Below are 17,043 nucleotides of genomic sequence, written 5' to 3'. Positions count from 1 at the left end.
TTTTTTAAAATGGTATAAAAGTGATTGTGGTCTAAGCTGCTCATCTAATTTCTTATTTGCCGCCAAACTTCACGTTTGTAAATCGGAAATTTCATATGAAAATGATAAAAAAAGATAACTTTTAATTAATGAAAAAAAAGATTTGTAATTGACTAGCGCCCTACTGACGCTTATTTGCCGCTACAGTTTACCTTCACAAACAAAAGGTACTCTACCAATCTATAGTATCAATCACAAATTCTTTTTAAAAAAATTCCTCATTAGAGGACTAAGAACTATATTGAAGGAGATTGATTATATGATTTGAGTGGTGTATATCCATATACTTTGCAGCAATGTAACTTTAATGAAATCCCACTTATATTGATTTTGCATTTAATTATATTTTTTGTTGTAAATGGTTGTGAAAATGGTAATTATGTAGTAGATGTAAATTTCTTGTTCTTATGTAATTCAATACTTTTAGGAATGTTATACAGACAACTAACCAATTTAAAGAAGTGATTGGAGTTTCTTGTTCTCACTTTTTTATTTTATTTTTGGACGATCTTGTTGTATCAATTAAATATAAATATAACAAATTGTGAATGAAATCTCCTAGTGAATGATCATGTAAATCAAAGGAATGACAATTTGGTGGAAAAATTTCTCCTAAGAAAGAGGGTTAGTTCAAGGAACTTTTGTTCCATCTTAGATGTGCATGGACGCACAACATATTGCAGGTTCCATATTTTTGTGTGACTTTTCTTTCAAAGTTCTCATAAACGAGTTATTTCTAGCATAGGTTAGTAATCCAACAATATGCTACAAAAATATTACCACTACAATCGTCTGATTATTGTTATTATAATTAGAGGCAGATCCGAAAAATTAATAAGTAGTGTCATACCTGTAATTATTAAATTTTATTCGGATCAAATGGTCAATATTAAAGATAATTTTTTATTTAAAAAATCATGTTTTAGAAAGGAAACTTCATAATTTTACCAATTCAAGTAGGGTCAAGTGACCCCACTTATTACATGGTGGATCCGCCACTGATTATAACTAAAAAATATTTATATTTATGTATGTATTAGTATTATTGTTGTTGATAGTTGAAATCATCCCTTGTGATTAATGTGTTTCAGTTTTAATGGAAGGCTCGTCTATATATAATGAATTAAATGCTCATATAAATGTATAAGAATATTGGATCCCTCATATTTGCATGGAATTTGTTTAGGTGGACGGTGCTTGGATATTTTGGTTAAATTATGGGGGAAAGATAGGTTTTAATGTTCGTAAGCATTGCAAAAACAAGAGTAAGAAGGATGAACTTGTGACATCTCGAATATTTTTATGTGCAAAAGAGGGTTACCGTTGTGTTGACAAGTGAGATAACTTGGCAAAAAATCCTTGAGCAGAAAGAAGAACAAGTTGCAAGGTTCGTCTTGGAATTTCTTTGGATAAGATCGCTGGAACATATCGAGTTCATGATTTTGTATCCGAACATAATCATGTATTCCATTCACAAGAAACTAGTCACTTACTGTCGTTACAAATAAAAATAGCTGAAGTACAAGTCATTGAAGTTGATGTTGTTGATGATTTTGGTATTCAGCCAAGAGCGGCACATGAATTCATTGGTGGGACATTGTAGCACGTATTATAAGTAATCAACTAAACAAGTCACAAACAGGTTAAAACTCAATGGAAGAAAATAGACATACAAGTCAAATTCAATCAAATATAATAAAAAAGTACACTTGAAATGAAAGACCGCGCAAAAATTGATTTATTTAAAACAATTTTTTTTTTCCTTAAAATAATAAAAGGTGCCATGTTATACCGTGCGCACCTATAGAAAGGCGTGCGCATTGCGCACCTTCGAATTTGCGAATATTAACCAATAAAAGATAAAAGATAAATCATGGAAATAACCTGTCAGGCAAAAAAAAAAAAATTGAGCTCTTAGCCTTGAGAAGCTCCTCAGGGGGATGATGATGATGGTTCAGAGCTCTTCTTTCTCTCTCCTCGCCTCTTCAAATTCTCTTTCCTCAGCAACTAAATTTCCACAGTGCCCTCCATTTCTTAAACACTTCCGCAGTCATTTTTTAAAGCCCTCTTCTTCTTCTTCTTCTTCTTCTTCTTCTTCTTCTTCACTTATTTATGGGCATAAACTTCCTTCCTATGTTAACAGTAATGGTACTTCATTTCACTTTTATTATTTTGTATAACTTTTTTTTTTGTCCTTTTAAACTTATGGTTTTTATTTTTAAATTTTTGAAGTTTCTGAGTTGCTATGCTTTGCAAGGTCCATATGAACTAAATTGATGAACGTATGTGTATGAATTTCTTACTTGTGAATGAGTCATAAAAGTCCATCTGCTTTCTTTGTGGTTTATTTTATTTAGTTTTTATTGCAAGGTTCATTTGGTGAAACAAGGTGTGAAAAAATAATGTGATGTAATCATGTAAACAAATTAGAGAATATAATTACCTGGAAGTTATGGAATTAGTATTTTGCGGTGGATTTATAACATCAAGTATGGAAATAGATGATTTTACTGCTTGAAAGAGAATTTGAAAGCAAAATGTAATAGAATCGTTACATGTGACATACAGCTATAGGTTCAAAGGGTTATTTGGGAGATTGATCCATACCATATTGTATAGTGAATAAATGACAATGGAGTATGTTCAACATAACAAATGAATTGATTGAAAGAAACTGAAAAAGGAGGATAAAAGAACCTAAAATTTGAACCCTGCATTTGAATTTGTATCCGAATAAAAGAGACATTAAAGGAGGTGGAAATCATTACTTTTGTTACTAATACTAGTTTTGATGTTGTTTTTGGTTTTGCTTTATATATGTGGTCCTTGTGGCGGAGAGAAAATTTATATTTCGAACATGATCATATTACTGGAGAGGTAGGCTGTAGGAGGAGGTTCGTATGTTTTTGTGTAGTGAAGACTGAAACGACACAGTCCTGTTCTTTGTTTTTTTTGGGACAGCTCTATGTAAGCACTGTGTAGGAATGAAATTCCTATAAATTTTATTTCAGGTTACTAATGACCTCCTTAGACAGCACAGAAATAGCCAACTAAAAAATGCTATAAGTGATCTATTTGTCCAGTGATTAACTTGCTGGACAATCTTCTTAGTAAGGGAGATCCGGACACCATTAGTCACCCTGCAGGAAGATATTTGCACAGCTGGATATCTGAATGGCAAATCCCTTTCAGCTGAAGTGATCTTTGGAATTGTTCTCATTTTCAACAAAGTCAGTGTTCATATTCTCGTTTATTAATAAGAACCATAGATGACTTGTGAGTTGTGACTTCAGTCTTAATATTTTTCCATGTTATCAATATCCAACCTTAGCATTAGCTTCTTAATATGGAGGCTATATTTTGTTATTAATTAGCAATTTGAAATGATATACTGCATCTTATGATGTGAATTTATTGTATTATTCTTTTCCCAGTTCTGGCTTCTGCTTCAGCTGCTGAAGTGGTCGTAGAGACAAGTAATGGAGATCTAGAGTTTGTTGAGATCGGCTATGTTTCTGATGTACATGCTCTTGACGGAGAGATTCGTGTAAAGTCTAACACTGATTTTCCTGACTTGCGCTTTGCAAAGGTATGTGCAGTCCTGTTAACTTGAAATTTGTTAGGACGCGTTATTTATGGGTTTCACATACATAAGTTTGAAATACTTCTCAGCCTGGGAAAAGATGGTTGCGGCAACAATTTTCTGGAAGAGATGAAGTTCTTGAAGTTGAGCTTGTGACAGGAAGAGGCCATCCTGGAAATAAGAGTTGGATCGTTAAATTAAGCGGCTTTGACAGTATAGATGAGGTTCTAAAATGCATTTCTTTTCCCATTCGGCCTCTCAAATTTTTTAATATGTATCATCTCGTGCCATAAGACCTCTCTATGTTGATCTTTTATAATTAGGAAATTCAAACTTAAGGTACAGTAAAAAGAATAGTGCGCTTGCTTTTGTGTTTAAGAGTGCTTCCCCCGGTTCCTTTTGGGATTGACAATGGAATTGCCGTAGTATATGATAGGAGAAAGTGACAAAAAAACTAGTCTAATCAGTGTCAATAGTATTCTTGATACTCTTTATCAGAATACGACACTTCTTTGTTTTAAATTTTCTCAAGTCATAGACCTTTAAGTTACTGTATGAAGCCTTCTGGAGGAATGTTCATGTGTGATGTTGCATCATTTCTGTTTTCCTCTTGATTAAATATAACTATTTGTGCATATGATCATGTATTTTCTTTTCCATTGTGTGCATGTATATCGTAGCATAAACTGTTTTAACGAGAATTCACTGCCGAACTGAGTTTTTCTTGTCTTTTGTAAGGGGAACTTTTAGAGAGCATAGGGTCTGCTGTGCCACCTAAGCATGCCATGTCACAATTAAAATTTTAAGGTTAAAATAATAGAGTTTTTGATACATTTATAGAATTTAGGATAAGATAAAATAGAGTTTATTGTAATGATCCACTCCAGCAAACTTTGGTCCTATTGCATATTTCAGGCATGGCACCAAGGGTACATCATAGTAAATCAGTTATAAAGGGGAAGTCAGGTGGCTAGAGTTTGTTAGCATCAGAAATTGATGTAATGTAACTGAAGGAATGAGAATAGTAAGGGGGGGAAGTAGAGAGAGAAAGATGTGCAGAAAATTGTTTTCTTATTTTATGTTAAGGAGAGCTCTTGGCCTCTCGAATGCCTTGAATTTTCAGTTACAGTTTTTCAGCAGACACCAAATTAAGATATCTCTTTATTTTCCTCAATTCTCTTTCTGCTCTATTTTTACAATTGTTGATCTTCTTAATTATATTGTGGCTGTAATTATGAGCAAGTTCATTACATTCGGAAACCACAATGAAAGTTAAAACTGATGGTTTGATGGAGAACACCCTAATCGAAATACTAAGTAAATTTAATAAATTCAAATTTATCCAAATATAAAAGAAAATTGTGAATATTTATTTCATGATCATAATATGCAAATATTTATTAACCTAATAAACTATGAGTGGTCCAAATAATACACATATCATTCAACTAACAAATCACTAGAACATAATTTAGGTGTCCAAGCTTTCTTTGCCATATGCATCACTGAGCCATGGTTTTGCAACATTGTTCATCATCAACACATTGTAGAGATGTTGGCTTTATGTCTTTCTTTATGGTGGATCGTGTATTCATGTAGCTGTCAGTTTATCTCTATATCATTTCATTATTTTCTTCTCATCTTCTTTCACGTCATTGCCTATCTTATTTAAGTTTTTCCTATTTATGTATCTGTATTAGGCTCGACAGCTTGTAGGGGCAACTTTCCTCGTGAAAAGTATTGACAGGCCAGAGCTGGAGGAGGGCGAATATTACAGTCGTGATCTGGTTGGCATGAAAATTATTCATAAGGTTTGGGTTTCCGATGCATTTTTGATTTGGCTTTTTGAGAAAATGTACTTCCTCCATTCGTTTTTACTTCTATCATTTGACTTTTGTCACTATTAAGATACCTCACTTTGATCAATTTTTTTTAGTAACATATCAAAATAAATTTATCATTCGAAATGCTAATGAATTTCTCTAAATGTATATTTTCAAATATTGACTTTTTTGTTACTACATAGAAATCTCAATGGTCAAAGTTGTGCGTTGGCAAACATGACAAGTTAATAATGAGGGGATTATGAATCTTGTCATAAGCCTCAAAGTGAGTTTGCTAAATGCTGAATACGCATTTTCTCCCTCTAACCTTTTTTTGTATAGAGATATCTACAGTGGAAAACTGGCAATATAGGTTTGAATAATAATCACCATGGTCATTGTATGCACTAACGGTTTTTGCATGTACCTCTTAAAGTATGTATATCCCCTTATTCTAGCATGCGAAATCTTCAGGAAGGAACTTGACGATTTCTGTTAATTTTAGGACACAGGTGAAGCAGTCGGAACTGTCGTGAATGTGTTCAACAGTGGTGGAAATGATCTCTTGCAAGTGTTGCTTGAGGCATCCTCTGTATCCACTGGGGGAAGTCTGAAGCAGAAGTCTGAAAAATCCGAATCTGGCCTTCTTGTTTGGATCCCTTTTGTTGAAGCAATAGTTCCTGATGTTGACATGGGTAAAAGAGAAATGTGGATTACTCCCCCAAAGGGACTTCTTGAGTTGAATTTGCATTCTAATGAGAAGTCCAAGAAGGAAAGACGTGTAACTGTGAGTCACTGTAATCCTGTAGATTCCAATTCGTTAAATTAGTGGCTGAAAATAGAAGAGATTGCACTGGCAAACTGCCATTTTGCCTGTAGAAGATAGAATATTCATGTGCTTATGAATCCTGAATTCATAATTCTCTCAATCTTGTTGCTATCATAACTTCATATCAATTAATAATTCTTCTTTTATTTGATTTGATGCCTCCTCATATTGTAACTTGCTTATCAGCTATCAAACTCTTGTGAATCATATATGCTAAAGTTGTAAGTTGGGGGGTATAGAAGTTATCATGTAAATTTATGCTCCCATAATGTTGTTAACCTTATTCTCTTCTTTTCAGGAATGGAGAGAAAGAAAGAAGCTCCAAAGGCGCCTTATTTCTGCAAAAAAGAAATTAGGTGAGTTGGAGCAGCAACACATCTTTCATGGGTTTCAATATGGAGAAAAATCCCAAAGAAGCTTACTTGCAGACCAGATTATGTGTTTGAATTCAAATTTGCTTCAGCAGGCACTTAAAGCTATTGAGAAGCCCATTGATGGGTGAGCTTGAGAATCTAATTCTTATTTTCAGTAGTTTATTTTATAGGAAAATTGATACTAAGCGCCGGAACTATGCCCCCTCTTGTTTAAATAGTCCCAACTCCGGATCAATTATGATATCCCAAATTCCGGAGGCTGTTTTTCCATAAAAGTCATCCGGATAACTGGCAAAAAACTAGATGGGGGTGATGGCCGAAAGGTGAAAGAAGCAATATATATATATTTATATATATATATATATATATATATATATATATATATATATATATATATATATATATATATATATATATATACTTCCTCCGTTCTATAATAAGTGAAACATTTCTCTAAAAAAGCTTTCACAAAAAAGAGAGAAGTGTTTCACTTATTATGTAACGAAGGAAGCATATACTTCTTCTGTTTCTTTTTACTTGCAACAGTTTGACTTTTTGCGCTTGCTAATGCATAATTTCAACCATCAATAAGTTTAATTACTGATAAATAAAAATTATAAAAAGTATATATTCGGAAAATATACATTCAGACGAATCTAACAAGATCCCACATGAATATGTTTTTCCTTAACTATAAATCACCAAATATAAAACTAAGTAGAGTTGGTGAATAGTGTAAAAGTCAAACCGTTGCAAGTAAAAGAAACGGAGGAAGTATAACTCTAATGAACAAGTGTTACATATATATATATATATATAGGGGTAGGATCCGCTGAAAACAGCTCTTAGTCTGAAAACTGAAAACAAGGGTAACTTTTACCACTTTTAGGATAACTTTATATTCTTTAGGGTAACTTTTGCGTGTTTTAGGATAATTTCATTATATTAAGGATAACTTTATATATTTCAATGGCAACTTTATATATTATAAGAGTAACTTTTATTACGTTCATGATATTTTTATCATGTCATAATTAATTTTCATCTTTCTAGGGTAACTTTGAGTATTATAAGGATAACTTTGAGTATTATAAGGGTAACTTTAACTAATAGTATTACAGTAACTTTTAAGTCTTGATATCCCCACCTTCTTCTTCAATCATCTTTTTCTCCCTCAACTCTCATAATAAAAATTCAGGATACCAAAAATCAAGAATAAAACCTCCAAAAAAATCAAGAATATCATATGAGAATGCATACTTAGTACTTTCATGAGAAATGAGAATGAATTTTACGCGCTACAACTTTTATGAAATAGTGATGTAGGTATGTAACTCCAAAAAAAGAATATTTGAAAAGAAAAAAAATTATTATTGGCTCAAAATTTTTTAGGGAGGTATAACTCTAATGAACAAGTGTTGTAACTCTAATCCGATCGTGTGGTTGAGATTCATTCTCATTTCTCAGGTAAAGAGCATTCTCATGTGATAGATAGTTAGATAGTTAGATAGATAGATAGATATATACGGAGAGAGTAATAAAAAATATAAAAACTTTTCATCCTAACATTTGAATTTTTCAGTGTTTCAACCAGCCATTTAGTCAAGTGACTCAAATCCTCAACTTCTTCCTTTATCCACTGCTGATCATGACTCAAGTCACCTTGTTGTTTGGGTGTCTTTGGGGCAGGACGGGGTTGATTTGGGTCCTAACGCCCAGACCCAAATTCGACCTTGATTGATGGGTCTCAAAATTATAGTCCCAGACCTTCAAAAATGGGCCGGGTCCAACCGGGTTTAGGTCATGTTATGGGTTCATTCCCATCCTTAGTTCTCATGAGAACAATCTTTATATAAGAACATTAGAAGTTTAGAACACTTTGTTGTAATCCATTTTAACCAATATGCAATCCATTTTAACCCATATGTAATCCATTTTGGCTAAAATTTAACCATTTTTCCTTTGGAGGGTCAATCTTTCAAAAGAAATTCATTTTCATGAAAAAGAATATCATGTAATATGTCAGAAAAGGATTATATTCTACTAAAATGATTATAATTCCACTGTTCTCATCTTCTCGTATAAGAAGTGTTCTCATGTTAACATTATCATATATATATATATATATATATATATATATATATATAGCAAGACACTTTTAGGTGAGGATTCAACCTTTCTTATTCTATTATGATGGTAGAAAGCATTTGTACGTCATTTTCGAAAAGTTACTTTCAATTGTAGGTGCCTAGATGAAGGTTGGGTGGTTATATTCTTAGGGGGCGTTTGGTTGACCAAGGGGAAAGGGAAAGAGTTTAAGAAAGGGAAAGAAGGTGAATGGAAAGTCAAATCCTTAGATTTAGTAGGTTGTTTACTTCAAAATGTCAAAGGGAAACCCTAACATTTTGCCACCACAAATTTCCCCTCAATCATCACCACCACACTCTGTCTTCACACCACCTTGCCACTGCCCCCCTTCCCCTCTTGTGCCGTCGTCGTCCCCCTCCCATCTTCCTCCATTGCTCCCATCCCCTCTACCTTCACCATTGTCGTCTTGAACCGGTTGGCGCGTGCCGCATATCCGTCTAAGCTGCCGCTGCCACTCTTCTTCTCTTTGTTCTCTGGCGATTGTTTTTATCTCTATCTCTCTCCTCACTATCTCTTGTAGATCTAGTGTCGTGGGTGGTTTTTTTGGTGGAGGTGGGTGGTTTATTTGGTGTTTTTGTCGAACTCCAATCTACTTGGTGTGTTGGTTTTCGTGGTTGGTGGTATGGGTTTCAAGGGGTGGTGGAAATCTGGCGGGTGTGATTCGGGTGGTGCTGGGAGTCATGGTGGAGGGAGTGACGGTGCTTGGGTCGGGTGTTGGCGGATGCGTTGGTGTGGTACTGGTTGTCATGGTGGAGGGGGTGACGGTGGTTGGTTGGGTTAGCGGTTAGGCTAGGGTGGTGGCGCTGGTGTTTCAAGGAAGTGGTCAATGGTGTTTCAAGAAAAGGGTAAGTGAAACGTTGGGTTAGGGTGGGGAATGGATTTAAAGGAGTTTGAGGGTAAGGGTAGGATAAAGGAAATCATTGAATTGATAAAATAAACAACAAGGAATCAACTCACTTGATTTCCTAACCCTTTCCTTAAAACCTATAACCAAAACTCCCCTTATATGTATATAGTTTCAGTTTTAGATGTTATTTGTTTTGACGTCAGCTAATGGCTGGCGTTAATATATACTGACAAGCTTTTCTCAACCATTATTATCATATTAGTTATAGATAAAGTGGTAAACATTTTTCTTTTATATATAAATTTGGAAATTCTGTAGCTTTTACCCCATTTGAGGTGTCACAACTAATGCCCATTTGACAATGCTTATACAAGGTTTGTGTCCAATGGTGGACAAACCTGTTTAAATGGAGGAATTCAAAGTATGATAAGATATATATATAAGCCATAAAGGTAATATATTTGAGGGAGAGGTGGTAGCTCAGTAGACATCTCAAATTGCAGGCCAATATGTTGTCTTACGGGCTGTTTAGCCTTGTACCCAGCCTATGAGATGGTCTGCCTTGCAGGCTAATAGCCTAGCAGGGGTTGGTCTTCGGACCAATTATCTTTCCTTATCAAAAATAAAAAATAAAAAGATAAAGGTAATAAATTTCTTTTGTATTTCATGAACATTTTAGTTTTATATATATTTAAAATTGTGTATGGTCACTATCGTTTTTGAAGTAAATTTAACTTGTAAAGTTTTGGCCATTGATACGAAATTATGGAGAAGGGTAATTGAATATTGATTAACGAATTGAGTGAAGCTGTCAAGGAGGTAGTTTGGATTTATTGTAAAGAAAAAGAATTTGCAAATGAATTTTATCAGAGTTGTAAGGGTTTATGACAAGGGACCAAAAACTTTCAAATGTATTGGGTCATCTACCTAATTGAGGATATATACAAGGATGCGAGAACAAAGGTCGAACATGTGCACAACTGTCATAGAAATACCTCATTACGATTGGGTTACAATAAAGGATCTTCTCCAAGTCATATCCTCTAATCAGATGCCATGGTGTATGTTGTGCACCGATGATATTGCTTTAGTGGATGACTCTAGGTAGGTGTCTATGATGAGTTAGAACTTTGTCAATAAGAGTCGGATACTCGAGGATGGAGGCTTGAGTCGAAGTGAAACTTGTATTTTTGAAGTGTATATCTGGCATGGTATCATTATATTGTGAAACTTATTGGGAGAAGTACCTATTAGGGAGTGTTTAATGTATTTGGGGTCCATTATCCAGAAGAAAAGAGATAGATCAAGATATTATGCAAAGATTAAGTTTGGAATTTGGGTGGTTCAAATGATCAATTGGAGAGAACCAACTGCGGTGGTTTGCCATGTCCAGCTCCAACATAGGAGGCAGTGATTCGTAGAATGGAGTGTTGAAAAAGTGAAGATATTCAATGAAGTCAAGGGAGAATATATATTGACCTGGATAGAAGGGGTAAAACAAGGCTTAAAGCAATTGGGTTTCCGGAATCATATCTCATTGGAGCAAGTCATGGAGATAAATCTTGGTCCGTGTAACCGACCCGATCCTAAAGGATTGAATCTCTAATATTATTGTTGTTTTCTTTTATTTGTTGTGGTTACTCTCAAAATGTTAGCTTCAACATTTGCCTGTGTTTGACATGCAGCCTTTAGTGCAGGATATCTATAAAGTACCAGATTGGATTGCCTTACCATTGAAGTTGTTCAATCTAATCCATCTTGCTTTTGAGGTTAGAGAGAAGACTGCATGAGAGGGAGAGAGAGACAACTGGTTGCAGCACTATTTTATAAACTGGGGATGGGAGATTTGCAGCGAGGGCAAGGGAAAAGAGGGTAATGACTAGTGTGTGTAAAAGAGAGAGGGGGAGAGAGATGGAGAGTGCAGCGAGGGTGAGGGAAAAGAGGGTAATGACTAGTGTGAGGGATAGGGAGAGGGAGAGAGAGAGAGAGGGGGAGGGAGAGGGTAGGAGAGAGGGGGAGGGAGGGAGGGGGAGAGAGAGAGAGAGAGAGAGAAAGAGAGAGAGACATTCACAAAAAATGGAGTTTGTGTATGTGAGATAGAGAGAGAGAGAGAGAAGGGTATACACATGCTTCTGACGTAGTAAAACAAATGGAGTTTGTGTGGGACACAGAAATTGAGGGGTAAATGATAATACCATACTAGACTTCGGGTTGGATGCAATGAGTTAACAAGACATACATGATTTAGCATGTTCCTTGATGAACAAGTCACCTCCAAATCCTGTAAGCTTTTGTGAACTTTGCAAAATGAAGTGATTTGGCTTTGTGGGAATGCTGGCATGTTAGTTTATGCATTTTGTCCTTTGCAGTGGACCTTGTGCTGCAGATATCTCCTCTTCTAGTCTATAAGAGTATATAATTTGATTGCTCAGGAAGTTAGGATTCTACCTTCCTCTAGAACCATATCTGGTAGTCATTTCTGTTGTTGTTGTTGTTGTTGTTGTGAGCCGTAGTGTAGATATATGCAAGGTTTATATTCAAGCTTGGTTAAATGTGTTGCTCTGCTTGCCACAATTTACAGGTTATTTAGTAAAATCTTGTTTAAGTCGTCTTACTATAAAATTATAGTAAGAGTAAGACCACATTACTTGTGCTTTTAAAAGGGCCATTTTGTAAGTTAAAGGAGTCACTTAATAAGTTAAAAGGGTCAGTTTGTAAGTTAAAGGAGTCACTTAATAAGTTAAAAGGTCACTTAATAAGTTAAAAGGGTCACTTTGTTAGTTAAAGGGGCCACTTAATAAGTTAAAGGGGCCACTTGTTAAAAGGGTTACTTTGTAAGTTAAAGGGGTCACTCATAAGTTAAAAGGGTCACTTTGTAGGTTAAAAGGTTCACTTTGTAGGTTAAAGGGGCCACTTGATAAGTTAAAAGAGTCAATTTTTGATAATGGATCACCTTATACCTTAAAGGGCTCACTTCTACGGTTCTACCATACATGACCTCTTTAAGACAACAAGTTACCATTGTCTTACCATTAATAATGCTAAGGTGGTCTTATATGAGATTTTGTAACAGATAAATTAGCGAATCTAATTGTAGTATTAATGCCTCACCTAATATTTCACTTTTAATCTGTATTGTCCTAGGAAGCTTTTCTATTAAATCTATGTGATTATTTTGATAATATGTATAGGTGTAATATTGAGGACATGCCAGATGTTACCACATGGAAATGTGGCACTTCTGTTAAAATATCAGAGGAGTGCCTCACGAATGTAAGCAAAGAGAAAAATGATGCATATTCTGAGCATGGGAAAAGGGGAGCTCATCTTATATCTGAAGGAAAATTTGCTATTGTCTTAGTCTTGGACAGCAGAAATTCTGAGAAGTACTTGGAATCTGAAACTGTAGACTTTTTCAATGGTGATCCAACTATTGTCCACCTGGAGAGTTTGCTTTCAGACAAGCAATCATTCATACAGGTGCCTTTTTTTTTGTACAATTATCCTCGTTTTGTTTAAATGGTAATATTTCATGAGCCTCGTGGTGTTTCTTATATATCTTGCTTGATTCTTTGTGCATCTAGCATATGCTATTGTTATGTGTTTTATTTGTGTATCTCTTAAATCCTTGCGGCTGGATTTTTGTTCCATGATAAGCTCATATGTCGAATTAAACCAATGCAATGACTAAGCTACCTTGTGCAACGTAAAACTGCTGCTTCCAAAATGCCAATCGTACATCACGGTTCGCAAGTATCATCATCCTAGATTTGCATTGACGATGCTTTTTTTTTTTTTGCTCCTTGTGACTTTCTAGATCATCTTATACTACATCCCTTTACATTTCCCCCCTACCTGATACCTATTCACTAGATCTGGAGTTTCAGAAGGGAACAAAGGAAACTAAGCTTGTATGAAAATACCGAAGCACTTCGAATCTTAGCATGGCCCCATCAACAAGGTGTAGGAGCTGAATGAAGTCTCTGAGACTCTGATAATAACAGTAGTAAAGATCTGAAATCTTCTTTGATTTTCTCAGCCCAGATAGAATATAATAGGCAGCAAATACATAAGCCAGGACCATAGTTCTGCCCCCTTACCCTTCAATGCGCAGATGGCCCTATCAACTTGGCAGAGTACATCACAATTCAAGGGTTAGTAACAAAGAAAGTACGTGCTTTTTTTACATGAAAAGAGCTCAGCAAAATAAGTGGTTTTTTTTTTTGCTCCACCTGTTGGTACATACGCATAAATGCAGCATGGATATGCTTCAACTTTAAATTTTGGAATGTTGGCAAAGCAAGGTCTCTATCATTTTAATTGAGTCAAGCTGAAAAAGTTCACTAATGTGTTTGTACTTTGTACCAATCAAATAAAGACATACTTTTAGTCTTTAGACTAGAGAAAAGCTAGGGTTACATGACCGAGGGGCCAAATGCAAAGAAATCTTTGAGCTAGTTAGCAGTTGTGATTTTGTGAACCTCAATGTAAAAGTGTCTAGAGGATGAAAATGTGCTTCGAAACTGGATAAAGAATTGGGGGTTTTAGCTGATTAGACATAATGAAACTTGACCTTGGCCTCAATTTAATAGGGTGACAATGAAAGATCCATTTTAGCTGATTAGACATAGTGAAGAAGAGCATAATATTGCTTCAGGGGGTTTTGGTTTATGATGTCTTATGGAACACCACCAGGCGTCAGCTTTCCATTTAAGGCATCTTTAAGCCGAAAGTCCTCTCTAAAGTAGGTGCAACCGTGGAAGCTCAAATAAAGAATGCAATCATTTGGTGTTATCTATCAGCATTTAATCTCTTATATATCTTTCTTGAGAAGTTGAGCTATATTGGAACTTTTGATCAGAACGACTGGAGGTTAAGTCCCCACAATGTTTTAATGATTTCTGTAATCAGTACCTTGACAAAATTGAAATTAACTAATTCAGTCGTACTTCTAACAAACTAAGCGTATGTTTCCAATTGCTATATTTCCCGACTTGACATCCTAGAAATTACTATCACTATTCTTGATGTGATAGCTGAATGAAGGTGTATTATATTGTGGAGGTCCCTTGGTATAAGTAGCCTATCTGAAAACTTTCAATTGTTCATTGCAGGCAGAACAGCGTGAGTCTGTATCAATTATCTTGATTTCACCAGTTGAGGAACTTCAACTTCTTGAAAAGTTATTCATTAGTCGTGACTACTTCGGTTTCAGTCCGGAAAAGGTTGTTTTTTTCGACTTCTGGATTCTTTCTTTTTAAAAAAAAATCTGGGCTATTAATTAGCCTTAAGTTATTGAGATGGAAATGCTCGCTCGTTGAAATTACTTCTACTTTCTTTCATGTTACTGTTAATAATACAGAAGTATCTTCTTCTCAAAAAAAAAAAAAAAAAAAAATAGAAGTATCTGATTCTTTTATGGAACATACAAGAAGAAACAAAAAAGAATTGGGATATACTTCACGAATAGTTAACAGAAGACTTCGTGATTCGTGAATGGTCTTTTACTTAATTGAACATCCAATGCTGAACTCTGTGGAGAGCTCTCAACTTCGGAAAGCAGTTTGTGCATTTTCAAACATATTTATGCTGTTACTTAATGATCTTGTTTGTTTCTAATGTCTCAAACTCCCAACATGCAAATCAGGTGAAATTCTTAGAAGAGGAGAAACTTCCTGTTGTTAGCAGTTCAGCAGTAGAACCCAAGAAGAACAAAGTATTAATGAAGTCACCTTGGGAAATACACCAATCACCTATCGGATTTGGCGGGACAATAAGTGCACTTTCATCCAATAGTATCTTGGAAGAGCTAATAGAATCAGGGGTGGAATATATTGAGGTAACCCCTTTTTAATGAACTGACATTGCTTATGGCAGATTAAAGATAAGATTGAGAAATAAAACTGATATTTGATTGATAACTTGGTATCCTAGAAAATAAAAGATAAATTTTAGCATTCAAGATAGGGGTGTTAATGAGTCTAACGCGCTTGCAAACTATTCGAGTTCGGCTCGAAATTTTCTAGAGCCGAGCGTAGCATAGTTCGATTCGAAGAGCTCGTGAGCAGGCTTGAAATATATTTTAGCTATGTTATTTTCTACATTATAGTAATTAAATGAAAATTTATACTTAAATTGGTTCATAATACTTGTCAAAAGCTCCAAGTAAGTAGTCTAAACCTGTTTATAGAATATATGTAATATAATTTTTTAACGCAAGTTGAGTTTTAAGGTAAATTGAACTAGAAAATTTAAGCTCGAAAAAACTCAAGACTGGGCTTGAGTTCGAGTAAAAGTGTTACGAGCCAAGCCGAGCAACCTAAGGCTCAGTCTCGGTTCGACTCGCTAACACCCCTAATTCAAGAGGCTTGAAACTCTCCCAAAAAACTAAAAGAACCTCATAAATTGGCTCTTCCTGATCTGCTGTATTTATAGCATTTCCTTCCTCACTAACTCTCTTCAGGCTAACTTCTAACTAAATCATAGTGCAGCACTAATAGTACCTCTCTCCCTTGGGCCAATTATCTATCCAAGCTTACCCTTTAAGTCTCAAATCTCAATGTTGCTAAAGCCTGTTTTTTATTCAAACTGGGTTATGTAATACATGCACCTTCTGAATTTTGTAGATCCCCTATCTGTTGTGGAATATACAAGAAAACCTTACTGCTTTCCGTTTCTCATTACACCTTTTTCCCATAATCTCTCTTTGTTTATAAGGATTCAACCATCATTTTGATAACAGAAGCCTTCTGATTTCCAGAGTTCACTTGGAATTGGTTTAATGACAACTTGTAGGGACTACCTTTGGTAGCCAATCTTCCTTGTGTTTTTCTGTAACTTCGTCATTCATCATTAGAGAAGTTTGCTGTTGTACCCATATTTCCTGATTCCTGTTCGGTTTTCTATAGGTGTGCAGCATCAACCAGAAATCTGTTTGTGGAAACCCTTTCTTTCTCGGCTTTGTAGATTCACAAGAAACAGATGTTGGATTTTTGACTTTCGAAAACAACATGGAGTTCCAGGATAACCTCCACATCATGTTGCCTATGAGATCTATGCAGAAGTTGGTGAAACAGATGGAAAAATTCCCCTTAATCGCTGTCTTAAAGTCATATTCACATGTTGAGTTAATTAACAAGGAGTGGGTAGATATTATACCTCCCACACCCAATTCTTATGAGTTCTTCTGTTCGCTTCAGAGTTTACTGAAAGCGTGTGCATTGGACAAGACTTGCCTTGTGGATGTTACTAAGTAGTTTGTTAAGTGTCTTTGTTGGACGACGTAAAATTTACAGTAGTTGTAAATAGTCTATGTTTATTTCCAAGTTGAAAAAAAGAGTTGCATCTTTATCTTCTTCTGTCTGAATCTTCTTTTACTTTGGTATATGGTATTCATAACA

At 35.1% G+C, this 17,043-nt stretch overlaps 1 protein-coding gene across 3 annotated transcripts; it reads left to right on the top strand.

The window, feature by feature from the left end:
- The first annotated feature begins 1,907 nt into the window (after nucleotides 1-1,907).
- LOC104884556 (hypothetical protein) lies at nucleotides 1,908-17,001 on the top strand. Of its 3 annotated transcripts, none has more exons than XM_048634542.1 (10): nucleotides 1,908-2,187; nucleotides 3,474-3,628; nucleotides 3,712-3,846; nucleotides 5,332-5,433; nucleotides 5,951-6,232; nucleotides 6,573-6,772; nucleotides 12,835-13,123; nucleotides 14,758-14,868; nucleotides 15,291-15,482; nucleotides 16,552-17,001. In XM_048634542.1, exons 1-10 carry the CDS (start codon nucleotides 1,980-1,982, stop codon nucleotides 16,897-16,899), a joined length of 2,022 nt encoding a protein of 673 aa, XP_048490499.1. In that variant the 5' UTR covers nucleotides 1,908-1,979; the 3' UTR covers nucleotides 16,900-17,001. The 3 variants fall into 3 exon arrangements, with proteins under 3 accessions (XP_048490499.1, XP_010667534.1, XP_048490500.1); XM_010669232.4 differs by having other exon boundaries at nucleotides 5,323-5,433; XM_048634543.1 differs by lacking the exon at nucleotides 1,908-2,187 and adding an exon at nucleotides 3,294-3,315 and having other exon boundaries at nucleotides 5,323-5,433.
- The last annotated feature ends 42 nt before the right edge of the window (nucleotides 17,002-17,043 follow it).

The sequence above is a fragment of the Beta vulgaris genome, chromosome 8 (assembly GCF_026745355.1).
Source record: "Beta vulgaris subsp. vulgaris cultivar EL10 chromosome 8, EL10.2, whole genome shotgun sequence".
Lineage (NCBI taxonomy): Eukaryota > Viridiplantae > Streptophyta > Magnoliopsida > Caryophyllales > Amaranthaceae > Beta > Beta vulgaris.
This window is presented reverse-complemented; position numbering and strand designations above follow the sequence as displayed.